Source organism: Akebia trifoliata, chromosome 11 (assembly GCF_017979445.1).
Source record: "Akebia trifoliata isolate Shusen 1 chromosome 11, ASM1797944v1, whole genome shotgun sequence".
In the NCBI taxonomy this organism is placed as follows: Eukaryota; Viridiplantae; Streptophyta; class Magnoliopsida; order Ranunculales; family Lardizabalaceae; genus Akebia; species Akebia trifoliata.
The window spans coordinates 43,499,325-43,520,079 of NC_141385.1; the positions used below are offsets into that span (position 1 = coordinate 43,499,325).

At 35.0% G+C, this 20,755-nt stretch overlaps 1 protein-coding gene and 1 non-coding gene across 3 annotated transcripts; both read right to left on the reverse strand.

Annotated features, from left to right (window-relative positions):
- Positions 1 to 752: 752 nt before the first annotated feature.
- EXT-LIKE (hydroxyproline-rich glycoprotein family protein) lies at positions 753 to 10,599 on the reverse strand. Of its 2 annotated transcripts, XM_086457996.1 has the most exons (6): positions 10,380 to 10,596; positions 10,165 to 10,265; positions 3,683 to 3,792; positions 3,383 to 3,458; positions 3,045 to 3,185; positions 753 to 1,648 (listed from the first exon to the last, which is right to left on the reverse strand). In XM_086457996.1, exons 1-6 carry the CDS (start codon positions 10,471 to 10,473, stop codon positions 956 to 958), a joined length of 1,215 nt encoding a protein of 404 aa, XP_086314122.1. In that variant the 5' UTR covers positions 10,474 to 10,596; the 3' UTR covers positions 753 to 955. The 2 variants fall into 2 exon arrangements, with proteins under 2 accessions (XP_086314122.1, XP_086314123.1); XM_086457997.1 differs by lacking the exon at positions 3,045 to 3,185 and having other exon boundaries at positions 10,380 to 10,599.
- A 3,355-nt stretch (positions 10,600 to 13,954) lies between these two features.
- On the reverse strand, positions 13,955 to 14,048 carry LOC147391888 (small nucleolar RNA snoR109). Its single transcript, XR_015170368.1, has one exon. It is a non-coding gene; the product is annotated as a small nucleolar RNA snoR109 (small nucleolar RNA).
- Between the last annotated feature and the right edge of the window lie 6,707 nt (positions 14,049 to 20,755).

Genomic DNA, 20,755 nt, shown 5'->3' on the forward strand with positions numbered 1-20,755 from the left:
TATACGAGCTCATGGGGGGTTCAAATTGCCATGAAAATTAATGGATGAGACCTCAAGTAGAATTGAATGGCCGTAGTGAGAGTGGATATGAACAAATTTCCCAATTTTGAGACAATTATTATTATAACAATGGCTATTGTATGAAAAGAAGAAGCATTTCCATTTGAACCCTTCTGCATAATCTGTGAATGATACTGCAGTAAGCCTGGTCAAGCTTAGGCACTCGCAGGTATTTAGTACCGTCTATGAAATATAGTGCCACATTCAATATAGTGCCACATTCCCATCGAAGGGTTCAAGGGATGTCGGTCAAGGACCTCTGGATGCCTAGAGTATGCAATAGTCTGTACCTATGTAATTTGTCGACTCCAGTATAGTTTACAAGTGCCTGCTAAAAACCTTGCAGATTTCTCATTTGGCCACAACAAAGACCATGAAGTCGCTCACAATGCATGTCTGTGATCTTGGATCTTAGTGAAACTCTCTTCCATGATTCTTGGCTACTAGAAAATAACAAACATATCCGCAAGTAACCAGTATAAAAGAACAAGGGAGTGATGGGTCAGCTTGCTAAAGCACTTTCTTACCTGCACAATCACCATGCTTCTCTCTTTAACACACTTTTTTGACAGATAAAAAATCACATCTTACACAATTATGAAAAGATAAAGATATGTGACGAAGATTTTCGTGGCAGCTATCCTTCCATTTAGGTTGTATTAATTTATGAGGAAGCTATGATGGGATGGGTGTAGTATCAAATACTTCCATTTTAACTCTAAATAGCACATTCACACAATATCAAGCCTTCATCATATTCTGTATCTAGGTATCATACTGTGGAAGTATTAAGATGAAACATCTCAATATTCTTGAGCAAATATCCAGCAATCTGTACAAAAATTAAACAATGCAGAACCCCTCTATTGGAAAGCAATCCAGTTCCACGTAAGGCTTACTGACTCGCTGATGGATTTGTCAACAATTCAAGTGACTTTCTGAGGAAGTCCACCGCAATTGTCACGTCATCAAATGCCAAGGCCCCGACGGCAAACCTTGCTGCCTTGTGAGCCTCAGCAATCTTATCTGGTGGTGGCATGTAATTGCAGTCATATTGGAATGTTTGGGCAGACGTTGGAACAGGTGCGGGTGTGGGTGCGGGTGCTGCATGGGTCCCATTCCTACTATTGAAACTATATTGAGGAGTTGACTGGTAGTTTAAGTCTGACGGAGCCGGGGGAGGCGACTGTTGAGAGTAGGAAGCATTGGAGTCTTGATAGTAAGAAGGATAGTGTGTGGGTGCTGCTGGAAGGCTATGGTCCGTAAAGCTAGGGTAAGACTGGAAATTAGGGTAAGAGGGAGGGGTGGGTGTTTCCTGAGAAGGGTAATGCTGTGGTGGTGGCTGCTGAGGTTCATGTGGGTAGTGTTGTTGGGGATACGTCTGAGGATAAGAAGAATTTTCAGGTGTATTGGATGGTGAAGAATGTGGTTGGAAATCATCGGAAGGGTATTTGGAACTTGGGTATGATGAAGGTGATATTGGTGTGTTTGTCGATGATTGATAGTTAACATTATCATGGAATTGGGGTGGTACATCAGCTCCTGCTCTAGGATGGCTAGCTGGAAGGTTTTCACTTGGTCCGAGATCCTGCCAAAGGTAAAGACAGTAAAAATAAAATAAAATAATTGTCAAACAATTCATTGGACCAGGTAAGTTTCAAACAATATGATCCTGAGAAACCATCTACATTGCTGTGAAATGACATCAAACAACATAAAATTGAATGCAAATCACACTCCGTATTGGTCTAATTAGGCCAAGACAGCCTCAACCCAACAAAATCACAATTAATGAATCATCAAAGGAAAATACCAAACTCGTCTTGCTAATGGCTCCAAAGGACTCGGGTTTTAGCAGTTAGGGCAACATTGTTCACCTTGTATGCTAGTGGTACAAGTCAAAAAGGATGTATTCTTTTCTTGATTTTCTTTGTTTCTTTTTCTTGACTTGATATTGTCTTTTTGAGAAGTATATTTATTTAGAAGTAGGTGTGGACACTTTAAAGAAGTCTCCAACATTTTAGAAGAGAGGATGCTCATATCCATGCTCAGTTCTTATCTGGACATGAAGATAATTTCATCATGGCCCATTTAGAAATTCTGGAAAATCAACCAAACTCTTTGAAATATAATTGAATAAAGTTATGTTTCATTTTTCATAATAGCAATATTTTCAATATCAGAAAAGAAAGTGTTCTATAAGCCAACCCATCCAAAAATCATTTTCAAGTCAAATTTCATCTTTTGTTTGAGAATAGAAATTAAGATATTATAAAATTTAATTTTGGTTTACTATATCAAACAATAAAGCCTAATCTTATCTGTCAACAAGATCCTGATCATTTCAGTGAAAAGTCTTAAATATGTTTCCCTCTTTTTTTTATTGGTAGGCAAGTGCATGAATGATGGTTTTGAACCCATTTCCGTGGTATTACTGGCACCTTCAATGTATTTTCATTTTCTCTGCCACATCAAGGACCCAGCCCCTTGTTACCTAGCACCCGAGCAGCACTTAAGCTAATCCCCACAATCTAGCTCAAGTCAGCCTTACCCCACGTGTCCTAGGAGTCACCTCAACTCACTTAGGCACACACAACCACAAGAGAATTCTCAAGCACTAGTGTAGAATTTGGAAGTTTGAATAGTAGTAAAGCTTCTAAGTTCTACAAGGGTGTGAGAAGAACCTTGTGGTTGTGTTTGCCTAAGTGTGTTGGGATAACTTGTAGGACATGAGTGGGGTAAGGCTGACTTGAGCTAAATCGTGGGGATTAGCTTGAGTGCTGCACGGGCACTAGGTAACGAGGGGCTAGGGTCCATGGCAACTAGCTGTTAATAAGAAGGGCCGTTCTATTTGCACCCACTTTCTTCCATGCATCCCACCCAAAATGTGCTTTAAGTGGGTGTGAATAGCCTGGCTATGATAACAATGCATCATTTTATTCAACAAATTGGAGATCAAATTATCATCAAGTTTGGACTCATACATATCCACTGCTTGATGTATTTGAGGGGACTGATAGATCTTTATCACTACCAGGGGGGCCAGGCTCGGGTTTTCGTCCTTCTTTCAAAGCTTTCCTTATATCTGCTGCCTTCCAAGCAGCATACTTCTGTTTTTGCTCAAGCTGTCAAAGAAGAGGGAATCATAAATGTGAACACTATCAAACAAAGTCAACTCCATGTGATTCAAAAAATTACATAAAAGAATATTAGAAAATACCAAAACTACTCGGTATCAGACAATTCTCCGTTTCAAGCCCTAACAACTAGACCAAAAAAGATTAAATACATAATAAATAAAATAACAGGATAGAAAACTCACATCAGGCTGGAGTTCACCAAATTGGTTAAGAATCTCAAAGAATATGCTTGCAGCATAAAACGTTTTCGCAGTGTTCCTTCACAACATAAGAAAATTGATTATCAACATGTAACAAATATTGATCAATTTCCACTAAATGGACGATTCAAGGCTGCCACCATAAAAACAGCAAAACAGTGAACATGGATGAAATGGTGGGTTTGTGCTCCCAAGTCCCATGTGTACTGCCATGCCGGTAATACATGGACAATATTGTCCTTTACAAAGGTTATCACATTAAAAATGGAAGGTTTGTCATACAGGTCTGCACGGCCAGCCCTGTCTTGCTTGTCTGCCTTCGCAAAGACATTTGAGGCAAATCCTTCCACATACAAGTTGTCTTCAGGCCCCAACTTCAATGACTTCTTATCCTGTCAAAAGAACCAAGACATATTTGATACCACAGATGACAAAAGTATAGAGTTCCAACAAAGATAAAAATCTACACATGATCAATAACATTACGATATAACTTAAAATAGTATTAGTTTTTCTACTGCAACTGTTGTAAGAGTTTTTCATCCAATGAGCTAAGAAGGTAGAATATTGGTAACAGAAATTAAAATGTAGGAGCAGGAAGCTTCTGGTCTCAAAAAATGTGGTGGTGGGAGGGAGTGCCTAAGGAGTACAACTAAACAAGACTGAGTAATGGAAAATATTTATTACTATTTGAGAGAGATTTAAATTAACTTACTCATTCTTTTAATATATAAACAGAAAACCTAAATTTCAAAATATAACAATGTATAACACAAGGTATAAAGATTTGAAAAAAGGTATTAACTTCTAATCCAACCCCATTGACATTACCTTCTGTAATCTCCTATGCACAAGGAACTTTTGTAAGGGGGAGGTGAATTCTAAACAATGTTTCAACATCAAGCAAATGTATTGGCTCTAGAAACAAAGTGCTGTTAAATGCAGTTGCATATGCCATTTCCAAATTGAATTTGGCATACGCTACCACCGCATATATAATATTAGATCTGACAAAGAGCACACTAATCAAACTTTATAAGAGGCTTGAGAGTGTGGTGGTGTGTGATATTGGCTTTATTTTCCCACATTTTCAATAACATAAGACATGGCTTTAGATAGAATTGAATGGAGAAAAAAGAATCATGGTTTGAGGTAGTAAGAACGGAGCAGATATGATATGAGAACACACTTGCAACAACAGAAGATAATAATTAAAACAGAATTGAATGGAAGAACAAGATCCATTCAACCAACCCCAAATAAGGTTTCGATGATGATGACGGTGTCCACTAGTTACTCGTGGCTTACTCTAAGAGCCAGTTGTCTTTCCAGGCCTATTTGGAATCATGTTATGAAGCATTTTGGCAAGAGGCTGGCCATGTGGAATTAACTATAAAAATGGGGTAAGGAGTATTGATTAAAAACACCCTTTCAAGCTAACTTATAAATTGTATGCCTATTTTCATCATCTCAATTAGCATAATTAAGTAGTAAGAAATATTGACTACATATTTTTCTAGAACGACCTTGAGGAATTTTGTTTTTTTGGTGGATAGGTAACCATATTTATTAAGAATTGGGGAGAAAAAAAGAGTTTGAGAGACCTATCTACAATAAGAAAACTAAAAAATTACGAACTACATTTTTCTGAAGATGAACTATTCAAAAAAATACACCATAAAACTTTGGAAAAACTTTAGCCCAAAGAAACATGTAACACACAATACTCATTATAATTTCCCAAAGTAAGTGCTCATTTCCCTCGAAATTTCTGAAATTCCATTGTTTCCAAATTTCCCAACAAACAAACAACAACGATAATGGACCACAAAATCCCTTTTTTTAGTCACAAAGCATTAGTTTTTCATCTATAATATACGAATAAAATGAAATTGGGAATATACTATGAAATATTGAATAGAGATACAAAATGAGCTACATTCTCTTGCAAAGGAATTTGCGTCAAGGAGATTTTTTGACAATAGAAAAATGTTCCCGAAAATATTTGAAAACCTCTGAATCCAGTGAACAAGAAAATTAATTTTGTGGGGGAAGCACCGAAAATTGTAGAGCAATTTTATTGATTCTTTGGCAATCGATTATTTCATGATGGAGCAGAAGTCTATCTTGGATATATATACTGATTTGATTGGAACTCAAATGACTTTTATTCGCGTAAATAGAAGTAACTACATACAGTGATCGAAGGCCGTAGAGATATTTTTGAAAGCTAAGGATAAGAAATCTCATCTAACTAAAGCGAAGTCTGATTCCCTTAATGAAAAAGCAATTGAAAAATGGGAACAAGAAGATACTCAGATTGTTACTTGGTTGTGGAATAGTATGGAGCTGTAGATCAGTATTAACTTTATGTTTTTGGATACTGCGAAGGAGATTTGGAAACAAGTGAGGCACATGTATTCAGGATCCAACAATATAATCCGAATTTATTAGATCACTCAGTAATATTTCTCCTAACAACAAGATGATAAAACTCTGGATCAGACCTTCGTTTCATTCATGTGTATGCGTGAAGAATTGAATGAACATCAACATATTCCAGTGATATCCTTCAAATGCAGAAACAAAGAGAAGATATGGATGTTATTCGTTTTCTTTCATCTCTCTGATCAGAGTATGATGCAGTTAAGTCTCAGATTTCAGGAAGTCCTAATCTTTCTTCCTTGACAGATGTTTTCTCCAGACTAAAGAGAGTCACCCTATTAGATAGTGGCCAACTTAAGAGTGATCGCTCCACTTTAACTACTCTTAGAGATCGTGGTAGTGGTCATGGAGGTAGAGGTGGTAGTAGAGATTCAAGAGAAAGCCATGGAGGTCGTGGAACCCGAAAGTACACCCATTGTGGTAAGGATGGGCACACTATTAACTTTTGTCGGGATCTTCATGGGAGACCAGTTGTTCTTCAAGTATCATTATCTTGAGTTCAAGATGTTGTGCAGCCTACTATTTCATTTGATCAGAGTATTGAGAAGGAATCCATTTTCCTTTCTTGAGAAGATTATGACAAGCTAGTCTCTAACTCATCAACTACTACTACTTTAGTCCAGAAAGGTAAGGTATCCAATTGTTTGTTATCATCTATGAGCCCTTGGATCATTGATTTTGGAACATCAAATCATATGGTAGGTAATTCTCACCTGCTATCATTTTTTTCTCCATCTTCTTGTTAAAACTTTAAATTAACTGATGGGTCATTTCCAAAAGTTGTTGGGTTAGGAACTTCACAACCCAATCTCAGTCTTTATTTGTCCTTGGTATTTTATGTTCCTAAATTTCCATTTAGTTTCCTTTCTGTGAGTCAACTTACAAAGAAATTGGCTTGTTCAATGACATTTTTCCCTTCTCACTATGTGTTTCAAGATCTAAAGACAAAGAAGATGATCGGTAGTAGATGTGAAATAGATGATTTGTATCTTCTCGACAGTACTCTAATTCCAGCAGCTCTTTATTCATCTTCTTGCACCTTTCAGTGACATTGTCAACTTGGTCATCATTCTTCTCGTGTTTTAAAAAGTCTAATTCATGTTTCAAATAAAGACTTCACACTTAATTGTGAAGCGTGTCAGTTTAACAAACACCATCGAGTGTTTTTTCCACTTAGTGTGAGTCATAGAGAGTCGAGTCATTTTCGTTTAGTGGTATGGAGTCCTTTCCCCACTACTTATTTAGATTTTAAATATTTTGTTATTTTTGTGGATGACTTGGTTATTTCTAATGAAGGATCGTCTGAGTTATTTAATATATTTTAACAATTTCATATGGAAATTCGAACCCAATTTGGTACTTTATGCATTTACGTTCGGATAATACAAAATAATTTTTTTCTTAGTCGTTATACTACTTATTTATAGTCTTACGATATCATTCATCAATCGTTTTGTGTTCATACAACTCAACAAAATAAGATAGCTGAACGTAAAAATCACCACCATCTTGAGGTTGCTCGTGCCTTAATGTTTCAAATGAAGGTTCCCAAATATTATTGGAGTGATGTTGTGCTCACTGATTGTCATCTCATCAACAGTATGCTTATTGTTGTCCTAGATTGCACTTCTCCACATCAAATCTTATTTATCATCCTATTTTTCATGTTCCTCCTAGTGTTTTGAAGTGTCTGTTTTATTTATCAATTAGATCTTGCTCATGACAAGTTAGATCCCAAGAGTTTGAATGTTTCTTGGGTCCTCTTGTACTCAAGAGGGTTACTGGTGTTATAATCCCACATCATGCAAACACTTTGTTTGTGCTGATGTTACATTTTTCGAGTCTACATCATACTTCTTTACTAGGTCATTTGTTGATGCTACATTAATAAGTATTCCTTTACATGTTTTTGTTCCTATGTCTAAACCCAATTCGATTCCACAACTTTGAGTTTACCACAGGAGTATCACTTCTGTACCGCCAACACCAACTTCTTTGACGTCTGAAGATCCATCTTCACCTTCTGTATTGGTACCTCCTTCTGTTCAAGTAATGGATGCTGCTTCATCTTCTAGTGAATTACCTATCACTATCCGCAAATGTACCCGTTCTTGTGTTACAAGATATCCTATCTCTAATTTTGTTTCTTATGTTTCATTATCTTCTTCAATGTCTTCTTTTATCTCCGTTGTTTCTTTTGTTTCTATTCCTAAGAATCTCCAGGATGCTTTATCTCACTAGAGATAGAAGACAGCTATGGTTGATGAGATGGATACTCTACGTCATAATGATACTTGGTCTTTAATTTCTCTTCCTCTTGGGAAACATGTTGTTGGTTGTTGGTTATAGGTGGGTTTACATTGTTAAATTTCATCCTGATAGCACAATTGATAGATTGAAAACTCGATTAGTTGTTCAGGGATACACACAGACTTATTGAGTTGACTATGCTGAGACCTTCTCTCCAGTTGGGAAAATTACTTCAATTGAAGTCCTATCTTTAACAACAATTTCATACCAAGGATTTGGGAAAATTGAAGTATGTTCTTCGTATTGAGGTGACTCATTCAGTCATGGTATCAGTCTCTTTCAGAGAAAGTATATGCTAGATTTGTTAAAAGAGACAGGATTACTTGGGTCCAAACCAATATGTACCCCCATGGATTAGAAATTAAAGCTTATAGTTGAACAGGGAGACATGTTTGATGCAATAGATACAGGAGGTTCATTGGAAAGTTGAATTACCTGACAAAACCAATCATCTCACATGTTGTTAGCATTGTGAGTCAGTTTATGGAAGCACTTAGGATGCCACAATAGGTAGTTGTATAACGTATTATGAGGTACCTAAAGGGATCTCCAGGGCATGGTTTGTGGTACAAGCCTAATGGTCATACTCGGATTGAGTCATACTCGGATTGAGTGGGATATATAGATGCAAATTGGGTTGGGTATTGGTTCTCCCTCATATAAGAGGTCTACCACAGGTTATTGTACCATCATAGGAGGTAATCTTGTATCATGAAAACACAAGAAGCAAACAATGGTGGCCAGAACAAGTGCAGAAGTTGAATATATAACCATGTCTCATACTTCTTATGAACTTATTTAGTTGAGATATTTTCTCCAAGAGATTGGTTTTATAATAGAGATACATATTTTTCTTTTATGTGATAACCACATAACCATGCATATAGCTTCCAATCCGGTATTTCACAAGCGGGCGAAGCATATCAAAGTGGACTGTCATTTTGTTCCTGAGAGTTTCTGAGTGGTGAAATTGCCACAACTTATGTCAAGTCTGAAGATCAACTTGCTAATCTATTTACTAAGTCATTGGGAAGTGATAGGGTTACTTGTTTATGCAACAAATTGGGATTATATGACATATATCCTCCAACTTGAGGGGTGTGTTAGATATATTTGTATTTTATATATGTGTTATAAGGGCATTTAATTTCATTTATTTTCCAGTTATATATATAGCATGGTTCATAGTTAGAGAGTCAAGTTTGACTCCTCCCATTTTCTCCATTCTTTTCTTCTCTAAACCCTAATCTGATTTTCTACAAATACTAACCAAGAACAGCCGAATTCATTTGCTTGAAATTCACAATGCCCGGGCTTAGACCCATAGCTCAATTCGTTTGACAAGTTACATTACAACTTTGAGGTCGTGGGTTCAAGTCCAACTAACCCATCAAATAAACAAGAAACAATTCACAATGCCCAACCCCCAACACTATCTTTGGGGAGCAGATTAGTTTCCACTTCACAACCTGAATTTTCTTTTTCATCCTTTTCATTCCAAAGGAATTTGCCTATTAATTTATCAAGGCGAAGTTCTAGACCACTGGGAATTGAAAATAAGAATAGGAAATAAAATGAGAAAAAGGTGAACTCTTGATCAGTGTCAACTATGATCTTGAGGAATCTCATTAATATAAATTGATGCAGCAGAAGATTTTGAGTACTTTTGTTATTTGAGATGGTCTCAAGATTAGGATGCTTTGAGAGATAAATTTACATTCATCATTGGAGAAATGGCGATGGAGATATATGTATAAATTTTGAAGTTTTTGGAGAAATTGTCACACCAAATTAGGCAAATTGGACAGGTTGTCTCCTATCCCAAATCGCCGAGTCACTTCCTTAGCTACAGAACACCAATCACGATCCGAAAATTCCAAACCTCAATTCTTCAATTTGAACAAGAAAAAAAAAAAAAAAAAACTTGCAAGATTTCATCGCCAATTTCTACGACCTAACACTGGAGAAATTACTATCACCGATTAATTTCTACATTAAAAAAAAAAGACCTTTTCAAGCTGATTCATAAGGGAAACGAGGATTGAGTTGGTAGTCTTGGTCCGATCCTTTTGTGGAATAAGAAGCCCTCTTTCCATCGCATATAATCGACCTGAAGAGAGACATAATTAAACTTTTATATAAAGATAAAAAATAGAAGAAATCGAGATCAGAGAGAATCTTGAAAAATAGGGTTAGGGCTAGATTGAGGAGTTATGGAGCTTACAGTAATAGGCGACGAGCAGTTCATGTTTCTGCAACTCGTCAGCTCTCTGAAGGTAAGGTAGGAGAAGCTTTGCTGGTTCGTTTTCACTCCCCATCGTTTTTCCTTACTGATTCTCTCTGGTTTTCTGCGTGAGAGGGAGGTTTCCTTCGAAAATTGGGAAAGCAAAAATGGGTTTTTCCTTCCAAATTCCAATTGAGAGATTCTCTTGTACATCAATCCTTCTAAAATCAAATGGTTTTCTACGCGTGGATTGGTGTGTTATTATAAAAGTTGGTGTTAATAGAAAGAAAGCTACCTTTGCAAATTCCAATATCCATAGCCTGATAGGGACGTTTACTTGGACGAGCCCAACCCAAGATTGGACGAGTCTTGGGCTAAGTTTCAACCCAACTCAAGCTTACCTACACTTTCTTTCTTTTGTCAATTTGGAAATTGAGTCAGACTAGCCTTACTAAGTTAGTAAGGATTTCACCCTTACTAAGGGTACTTGGGCTTACCTTGTGGAATCCAAAAACATGCTCTGATGCTTTAGGATTGTAGATGAAAAAATTCTATGAATCTTGGAAAAAATAGTTATATTAGAATGAACTAATTTTTTGTACCAAGGAATAGGAAATAAATGTCTCATCTAAGCAAGAAGTCTTAAGGAAAGAGAGCCTTAAACTCCTTGAAGAGTCTACACTAATAATATAAGAAATCCAAAACACTAATGATGATTTCCCAGATCGAGTGTTCTTTTCCATTGAACAACCCTTTGTTCCTCTCCATCCAAATACTCTAATAGACAACAAAAAGAATCAAAATCAATAAAATCCTCTTTATAGATAGGAAAGGCATATTTGGTATAGACAAGGGGAAAGTGGTGCCAGATAGAATATAGAAGAAGTTGCAATGAAGGAGAAGGTGGAAACGTGATTTTAAAACTCATCTGATCTGTCTCGATATCATCCACCAATGAGATGGAATGACAAGTCCTCTCAAAACTAACACGTCTCTTAAAAGTTAGTTGATTGAGCCATTCTTGAGTGAGATGACTCGAATAAATCGGAAAACTTGTTTGAATGACTTAATCTCATTCATGGACGAGACAAGACGTCAAAACGAGTTTTAAAACCATGGGTGAAAAACACTTCTCAATTCTCATTCACGTTATACAAGGGATTGACCAAACAAAATGTGTTCTTCCAATCAATTCTATCCAAAGCCATTCCTTATATTATTGAAAGTGTGTTCATATCCACATTTAACATATCAATCCACATTATTTTATTTTCCTCTAGACCTTGGTTGAATGTTTAAACCATCCCAATCCATTTTCTTTTAATATATCATATTGCCTATTGGAACTGTTCTTACAATTTTTTTTTTAAAAATGCTTTTCATCTTTTCTAGTATTATCTTTCATCCATCTCAATCTCCTCATATTCGGTACTTTCAATCACTTAACATGATGCTTCTTGAGTGCCTACTAGCATTCATCATCATAATGTATATTTGATCGATCTTACTATCAATCAGTCACATAGCGCTCCAAAGACCCTTTGACATCAATCATTTAGCTCAATTATATTAAGAATACCTTCCTTAAACTCTTCTTCCGAGACAAATATTGTGCAAGATCACTCATCCAAGAATGATATGGATGGACCATGCATCTCACATATGCCAAATATCGCAAGATAAATGAGATGACTCTGGATAAGATTTTGAGAATCTCGAACGATATTTTTGAGTCATCTTATTTTATGTTATTGTTGTTCTTCACTTCAATGAACATAATGCCAAAAAAGCTTTTTTGCTCTTTATTCTTCAATGAATCTAATGGGTGTTGAAATCCAAATTTGTGCTAAAAAACAAATGAAAAATCCTAGTATAAAAGCACAATACAAAACCCCTTTACTCTTTCATTCTTCAATGAAACTAATGTTGAAACCCTAATTTCATGCTCCAATAGAAGTAAAAAATCTTAGGCATAGAAGCACCATATAGAAACCCTCTTTTACTCTTTAGAAAATTAATGGATGTGTTGAAACCCCAATTTTTGTGTCGAAAAACAAGTCAAAATCTTAGCATAAAGGTGCCATACAAAAACCTTCTTTTGCTCTTCATTCTTCATTTCGTGTTTTTCATTGTTTCTCTTCATTCCTGAATTTTTATATAACAAAAATTATGTCTCATTGTCAATCGAAATGACTCGGACCATACAACTCAATCTCGATCGTAGACGAGACTAGACATCATCAAACCGATCTAATAAGTACCATGTTTTTAATTTTGAAAAACACACACACCCTCCTCTCCCTCTCTACAACATGGTTTTAAATCTCGAGACCGAGACAACCCATTCATCTTAGTATCGCCCACCAACAAATCAGATTGACAAGTCATCTCAAACAAAAACCCAACTTAAAAGTCATTGACTTAAATCAATCCATTATCCCATTGAGTCATTGTTGAATGAGACGACTTGAATTAATAGATAGCTTGTCTTAAACAACTCAATCTTGTTCTTGACACCCCCAACATTTACTTATTAGGGTGCCAATAGAAACTCTCCCCTCTTTTTTTTATAGATTTTTTACTCATTAGATTTAAGGTTTTATATGAATTTTTTTACTTTTAACAAATAGAAACATATTTTTGTAGGGGGTGGGGTTTAAGGGCCATATGAGAAAACATATGAAAAAACTTTCGTTTTTCAAAATAAGAGTTAGAGGTTTTGGATTAAACTGATTTTTTGCAAGGATGGTCACTATGATGAAAAGATCATCTTTACAAAAAATCAGCTCAATCAGAAACTTCTAAATCCATCAAAAGTGATTTACAAATTAGTGATAAAATTTAATAAAAATCGATGATCCACATACTAAATCACTTTTAATGGGGTTAGAATTTCAGATTGGGCTGATTTTTTTTTTTTTGGATGATCTTCCCATCATAGAGATCATCCTCACAAAAAATCAACTCAATCCAAAATTTCTAACCCATATTTTAAAATTTTATTAAAAATGAAAGTTTTTACATATGCTTTCTCATATGGCGCCCTTGAACCTGACCCATTTTTGTAATGTTTCAACGGTGTGTTCTAATCTTTAATCATGGTGTAACATATAAGTTAAGAAATTAGAGTGTAAATAAATAAAAACTGGGGTGCCAATAACAGCTCTCTTTTATTATCGGATTTTCACTAGCTTTGTCCCTAGGGTTTCCATTTTTTACTTTCAATAATTCATCAATTTTTTTTTTTTTTTTTTATTCATTACATGTGCTAAAATAGTCTCTGGAATTGGGAAAATCAAGAAAATAGTGAAATCTTGAACAAACAAAAAAAAAGAAAAAACCCTAAAAACACATAAAAATTGGGGAAAAAAAATAAAAAGAAAGAAATGTGAGAGATCAAATGTGGTCACCCATTGACGCAATCTACAGGTAAGCAAAGCAGATTGCCTGGAAGATGGCCTTTAATATGATGTGAGAGAAGGGTCTCTTAAAAAGGCTAAAACCTATGCCATTTCCCTCTTCTTCCCTTCTCTGTTTCATCATCTAATGTAATCTAATCTAATATTATAAGTAAAAAATGTGAGAAGTTCGGTAAGCAGATCTGTCGATTGAGATACAACAACCGGCCAGTAAACTTCTCTCTTTGATTAATCGATTTTGCTACAGCCGTTTAGGCAATTTCAAGAACAAGAGTATTGGAAACCCTCCTCTTGGTACATGTAGCGATCTAAGAACCCTAGAAATTTAAGAAGAAAATCTGAAGCCCTAACCCTAGAATTAAGAACAACATGTTTACCTCCCTATAAGAAAACAAATAGAGCACAGCAGGGCAGATTGAAGAAGAAAATCCGAAGCCCTAAATGATGATGAATGAAGAAGAAAAGAGGAGACAAGGGATGAAAAACCCTAGGGTTATGTTGCTGTTATATAGTGAGATCGTGGTTTAATTGTTAACTTAATCCAATAAATTAACCATGGTTAAGTACTGTACTCGTAATCTTGGCCGTTCATTTTGCATTTTGATTTATTATCTGGTGTGACACATATGGTGCGAATATCAGTGCGCCAATCAAAACAAGGTTTAGGGCCTTCATGTTGAGCCCGCAAGGGTTGGGCCGGGCTCAATAATTTTCAGCCAGTCAAATCTGAGTTGGGCTAGAGCCCATTGGCCGCTATCATATATTTTAGAAAAATATTAGATAAATTAGGCCTGTCAATAGATATTTGAAAATTTGAATCCAATTCAAATTCGTATTCGAATATTTGGATATTATCCGAATTTTTTCGATATCAGATTCGAATTTGTATACTATTTTCCACATTCGAATGCTTATCGGATATGGATTTATCGAATTTGATAATATCAGATTCCAAATATATAATAAGAAATTATTTATTTATTATTAATATAATTGATAAGTATTGGATTCAACCAAATTAATTTACAAACTCTTCAACTTTAAATAAATTAAAAGTAATTCGCATTGGCGCACAAACGACTATATCCAGCAGGCGCAGGCGCGGGTAAGTTAAGAGCTTCGGCTTCCCACCCTCCGTCATCATTGACTCCAATCGAGTGAGTTCCCTGGTTCAGAAGCCATCGCTATTGCCAATTATTACTCGACATGAACGAGAACTATTATATGCGTAAGTTCTTACGTATATAAGATGTCGGCCATCGACTGGGAGAATTGATACAGCCATTCCATCTAAGGTTCAAAGGCGATTGAACTGAACTGACTTTACTGCTTTTAGAAGGGGCGAAAGCATGCATTAAGCCTATATATGGTGACCGCTTCTTAGCGCTTGATTCAATCGATATGGCGAAAGCCGTATTAACGAACCGCCTCCGCTCCCTTCCTCTCCTCCTTTTGAGTAATCTTGGATGAGAGGAAGGCTCAGAAATAGGGCCTTACTAAGCAAGAAGGGTAGCGGGCAAGGGCTTTTCTTTCACTCCAGTTGGCTGATGGGAGTTAAAGAAGAGCGCTTGCTCCCCTTTCCTTCCATTTGGACAGTGAGTTCTCCTTCCGTTTTGCAATCGGTGGAGGTTGTACATGGGTAGCCTGAGCACCGATCCTGATTGACGAGAATTGACGAATGCTTTCTTGCTGCTCCCCCTAAACTATAACCGTGTCGATCTACCACGCTGCTTTGAACGTCCCTGAATAGGCTCATCCTTTGCTGCCATAGATTGAAGTGCTTTAAGATGACTACTTTTTAATAAAAATCAAGGAGTGTTTTGCATTAGCAAAGATGAATGTTCCCTAAAGATAATTTCTACAAACAAATACAAAAATCAAACATAATCAAATGTTCTTAACACTATTATTTATAAAAAAATCAAAACTTCTTTACAAAAGGAAAATTAAAAAACAGAGTGTCTTCTTCTTCTTTTTAATAGAATCAAGATACCAAGAAAGGGAGTTCGAGAAATTGAGAGAGGCTGGGAGACCAAGAGATTAAGAGAAAAAATGAAGAGCACTCACAAAGTGCAAGTCGGAAATCAAAACCAAAGGCCAAAGCGGGACTAAAATCGCTTCTAATTTTAGTTTTTAGAGTCGTCTTTATATCTTAAATTTATTTTTGAAGAGTAGCATAACTATAAGTATAGATCAATAAATAAAAAAAGATGTTTAAATAAAGAGTCGTGGTGAATGCATGCGGTTGGGTATGCAACTGACGTGGAAAGGGCACAGAACCATAGATCATTTTCATCGAGATACACAAGAAAAAGATGTGCGGTTCTGTGCCCTTGCCACATCATCCATGTACTCAACCGCATATCAAGACCGTGTGCATTCATCATTCTTCTTAAATAAATGGGTATATTAGAACATCTCTATTCGATATCTAAACTCTAAATATAGAAGATGAGACATCCAAACCTAACTCCAACAAGCCTCTATTTTAGAGAAACCTTCTCTAAGGTTTCTCGTCTCCAAATATAGAAATCTTGATAAATTTTAGAAGGCATTTCTAAATCACTATACATGTTTTCTAAATAACTATTTTGTCTTCCTATTTTTACATAAATGCCATTTTATATTTCTTCTTTTCTTGGAACATGTTTTAAATATCATTTTCGTTACTAAACCTTATTTATTTAATATTTCTTTTCAAAGAAGGATATGATTTTGAAATTTGTCCTAATTTATAGCAAACGAAAATTTTTGTTTTATCCATTTCTCAGCTTTAATATAATTTTTTTTATCTTTAGCCTTCATTAACTAGTTTTACTTAATATATTTTTACTCTTTTGTAATAAAAGACGTAAATATTAAATAGTTTTATATAAATAATCACATGGACCAAATGGAGCATCATCGTATTTTTCCTATAGAATAATCATTTATCATCTTCATTTAAATTATTTTATTCTTGAGAGTTGCTATTAGTACCCCAATTTTTTAAATTATTTATCACACCCTAATAAAAGATTAAAACAAACCATTCAAAATTTACAAAAATATGGTTCAAGTTATTACCTCAACATCACAAAGTATTATAACACATTCGAACAACTTTAACAGTTGTTTACCATTAGGATTAAGCTCATACAAAATCTTAAATCCAACCAATAAAAATCTAAAAACCCTAAAAAGAGAGAATTACTATCGACACTCCAACTTTTACTTATTCTCAGGTGTAGAATTATTATTATTATTATTTAAATTAGAGTGTAATAAGTAAAATTGGGGTGCCAATAGTAACTCTTTGTTTTTAAGTGAATGAATAGCGTTTTAGAGAAGGGCTTGGTTGGAATTCACATCGATTCACAGGTAAGCATCTTCATTAAATGCGAAGAAGACGCCAATTTTATTCTCATCTATATTTCCTGTCTTTTTCATTGCTTAATTATTGGAGGTGGTCGCATATAATTGCCTTTAAATATGTCTCTAAAAGGCATTTTCGAATTTCTGCATCTATAACGTTACTTGGTACACTTCAAATCATTTGTATTTGCAAATGATTTGCACTGCAGATACTTTTGCAATGAAAATGGTTTGCGATAAATGAATTACCATTGCTTGGTAACCACTGGAAAATCAGTTGCAAATCTTATTTTTTTTTTAATTGGTTGATCTTTGCAATAAAAATGATTTGCGATGAATAATTTATTATTGCTTGGTAATCATTGGAAAATCTCCTGCAAATCTTTTATTTGTGATAAATTGATCTTTACAATAAAAATTGTCATTGTGATTTTGCAAATGATTTACATTACTTTCTGTGCCGCAAATCATTTGCTGAAATTTCTTAAGAATTTTAGTGATCCATGCAAATATTTTGCAATGCAAATCATTTGCATTGTGTAACCAAGCATCAATAATTAAATTGATTTTAAAATATTATTTGCATTTGCAAATAATTTGCGGCATACCAAACAAGGCCTATATGTTAAAATTATTACCTATGGTCATATAAACAGCAAATATACATCAATGTATAAAACATTCTTCAATTAACGAATTTACACATTAATAATAGTCGCCAGCGCTTGAGGATGACAAAATCACTCTCCATCACAAAGAAATTCTTCTCTTAAGCACCAAGGCGTGCTGACAAAATCAGCAACTCTATCCGTCTCCCTCCAATAAAAAAACAGATATTTACGAAAAAGCAATCAACTTTTGATGAATTTACAATTCCATCTCATTGTTCATATTAATTACCAAAATGTGAACGATGACAAATTCGGAGGTTTTTAAAGTGAATACTTCGCAAGTTTGAAGTGACAATTTCACTTTATATCTGCGAAATTATCACTTTAAACCTATGAAATAGTCACTTCGTTTTGAACTATTTTTAACAAAAACGTGATTGATCACGTTTTGATAATCAAAATGAGAAGTGGCCGAAATCATAAATAACTCATTTTCAGCTCATGAAATAGTAATTCACCCATATAAAAATAAGTTTTGGGATGGGGTCTTTTTAACCCAGCTTATCAATAAATAAAAATTTATAAAGCCATTAATGCATTTACATTACAAAATTATATATATAAACAAGTAAAATCATGGTAAGTTTACAAGGAAAAACAAATATGTAAGGAAAATGAAGATGAATATGAACAAGAACAAGAAGAAAAAAACAAGCTCTAGATGTAGGGTGTTAATTACAAGAAAAATGAAGAATTGCAGAAACTTTTAGTGTCCCATAACAACCAAATCCTGTTGAAGGAATACATCATCAGGCATACTCTCAGCCTTGTAAGGCTCTTGGTTCTCCAAAACGGGCTCCTCCTCCTTGTCCTCATTGTCTATAAACTCTGAACCCATCTCGCCCTTCTTGCAACGTTCGAATTTTCCGCCACCTCCCTTATATGGGTGGACTGATTTTTCAACACATTTCTTCCCATTGCAATGGTTGTCATCACCCTTATCGTTAATCGGCCTATAAGCATTGGCCCGTTCAAATAAAATTGAACAGACGAGGAGCGCTACGATACTTAGCTTCAACACCTTAGTCATTGCTATTGAATGATGATAATGATAATGAGGTCAAAGAAGGTTGGTATTTATTGGGAGTCTCTATCCCATAAAAATACTGGTTGTGAATAGTTTTTGGAGCCTTTTTTGTTTTAGTCGGACGTACACATTTTTTTAATATTTCTTTATTATAACTGCGAGTGGCAAGGAGCTTACAAGAGATTATAGTGTGACCGGGTCCTATGGGAACTAAAAACCATTAGATTGATGGCTTGGGTACTAACTACTAAGTTTGTTGGTATAAAATCATAAACGATAAGGTTTTTGTCTCAACTGTTACAAGTTGTTGAGTGGACTGGAAATTTGGCCGAGTCGACTAGGCTCAGATAGATTAAATTTGGATGTTACTTTTCTCCAAAACTTGATGAAACCAATTCTTCTAGTCAACTCGATCAAAAAAATATCAAGTCAACTCAGTTGAATTAGGTCGAAATGCAATAAGTGAGGTCAAAAACTTGGATCAATACTATGAGAAAATTGGAAAATTCGACAAAATAAATTGACGGGCCAAGGTCCATGAATTTTAGAAACTTAATTTTGACGGTCTTGGACTGTCGAAATTCTTGATATTTCCAGATTTGACAGCTTAGAGCTGTCAAATTTCTCTTATCCTTCATTAATTTGACAATTTTAGCCAGTCGAAAAAAAAAATTTTGACAATGAAAAATTTGACACCAATTTGACCTCTTGGTTCGTTGAATTTTATGAATTTTGGCTTTTTTCACATTTTATTCCATTATATAATAATTTGGTAGAGAATATAAAATAAATATTTTATTTAACAATTTACGAATTTAATATATTTTTTATTTAAGTCATCCAAGACAATTCATGAATTGTCCTCTTTACTCTACCTTGGGGGACATGGAGTTGAAAATTATGGTCTTAACCAAGGGTGTCAACGGATATCCAAATAGAGCCTAGATCGAGGTCTTCATTTGGGTCACGACGACGGCCATGTTAGTCAATATTAGAGTATAGTGTATAATTGATATATTAAATTAACTTCTCCAAAGATTATGGCAAATTATGATTATACTAGTTTCTTTCTACTAGACATTTAAAAAGAAAAAAAAAAATCATTCCTCAAATTTCTATATAAATCTAATAGATTCATTGTAAATCCATTTAAAACAGAAACACGTTAAACTCCCAAATTAAAAATGTGCAGAGAATAGAGATACTTGTGACAAAAACCTTTTATTCTTCCCATAGAAGAAAATTATCATTCTCCTTGTTTTTCTTTTTCTCATTTTTCCTTCTTTTTTAATTATTTAACAGCTTGGTGAGTGAGGATTGAAATTACAAAAGCTTTTTCTTTATACTTCAATTTTCCATTGCCATTCTTCTTTCCCTTCTAAGATTCTTTTTCGTGTCGTATGAGATTCTTCAATATTCTCTAGCATATATCATCGATCAATCGTTAAAAAAAAATCCACAATTACTAAACCATCTTCCACTACGTGAAAATTACAAAGTTTGACAAAAAAATATTGTTGGGCCTTGCCCGATGAATTTTAGAAACCCAAATTCCACGGCCTTTGGATCATTGATTTCGTGATTTTTCCCTCAATTAAACACATTCTGTGATTGTGAAACTCTCTCTCTCTCTCTCTCTTTCTCTCTTTCTCTCTCAATCTCATCCTTCTCTTTCTTTGTCTCCCTTGATTGATTTTATCTGACCGATCAATCTCTCTCGATAGATCTCATTTCCCCCACTATTTGATCGATCGATCTCGATTTATCTCTGATCACTCGTTCTCTCTATCTCTCATCTCTTAAAGTGATCTCTCTCTCTCTCTCTCTCTCTCTCTCTCTCTCTCTCTCTCTCTATTTCTGATATCTCGAAGTGATCTCTTGATCTCTCAACATTGGAAACAATGG

Excerpts from the sequence above, each read along its gene's own strand:
- EXT-LIKE (XM_086457996.1), bottom strand. The coding sequence starts at position 10,473 with ATGGGGAGTGAAAACGAACCAGCAAAGCTTCTCCTACCTTACCTTCAG. Across the intron at positions 10,266-10,379 it reads ACTGCTCGTCGCCTATTACT|GTCGATTATATGCGATGGAA; the intron begins GTAAGCTCCATA and ends GTCTCTCTTCAG. Across the intron at positions 1,649-3,044 it reads ATACATCAAGCAGTGGATAT|GATCTCGGACCAAGTGAAAA; the intron begins GTATGAGTCCAA and ends TACCTTTGGCAG.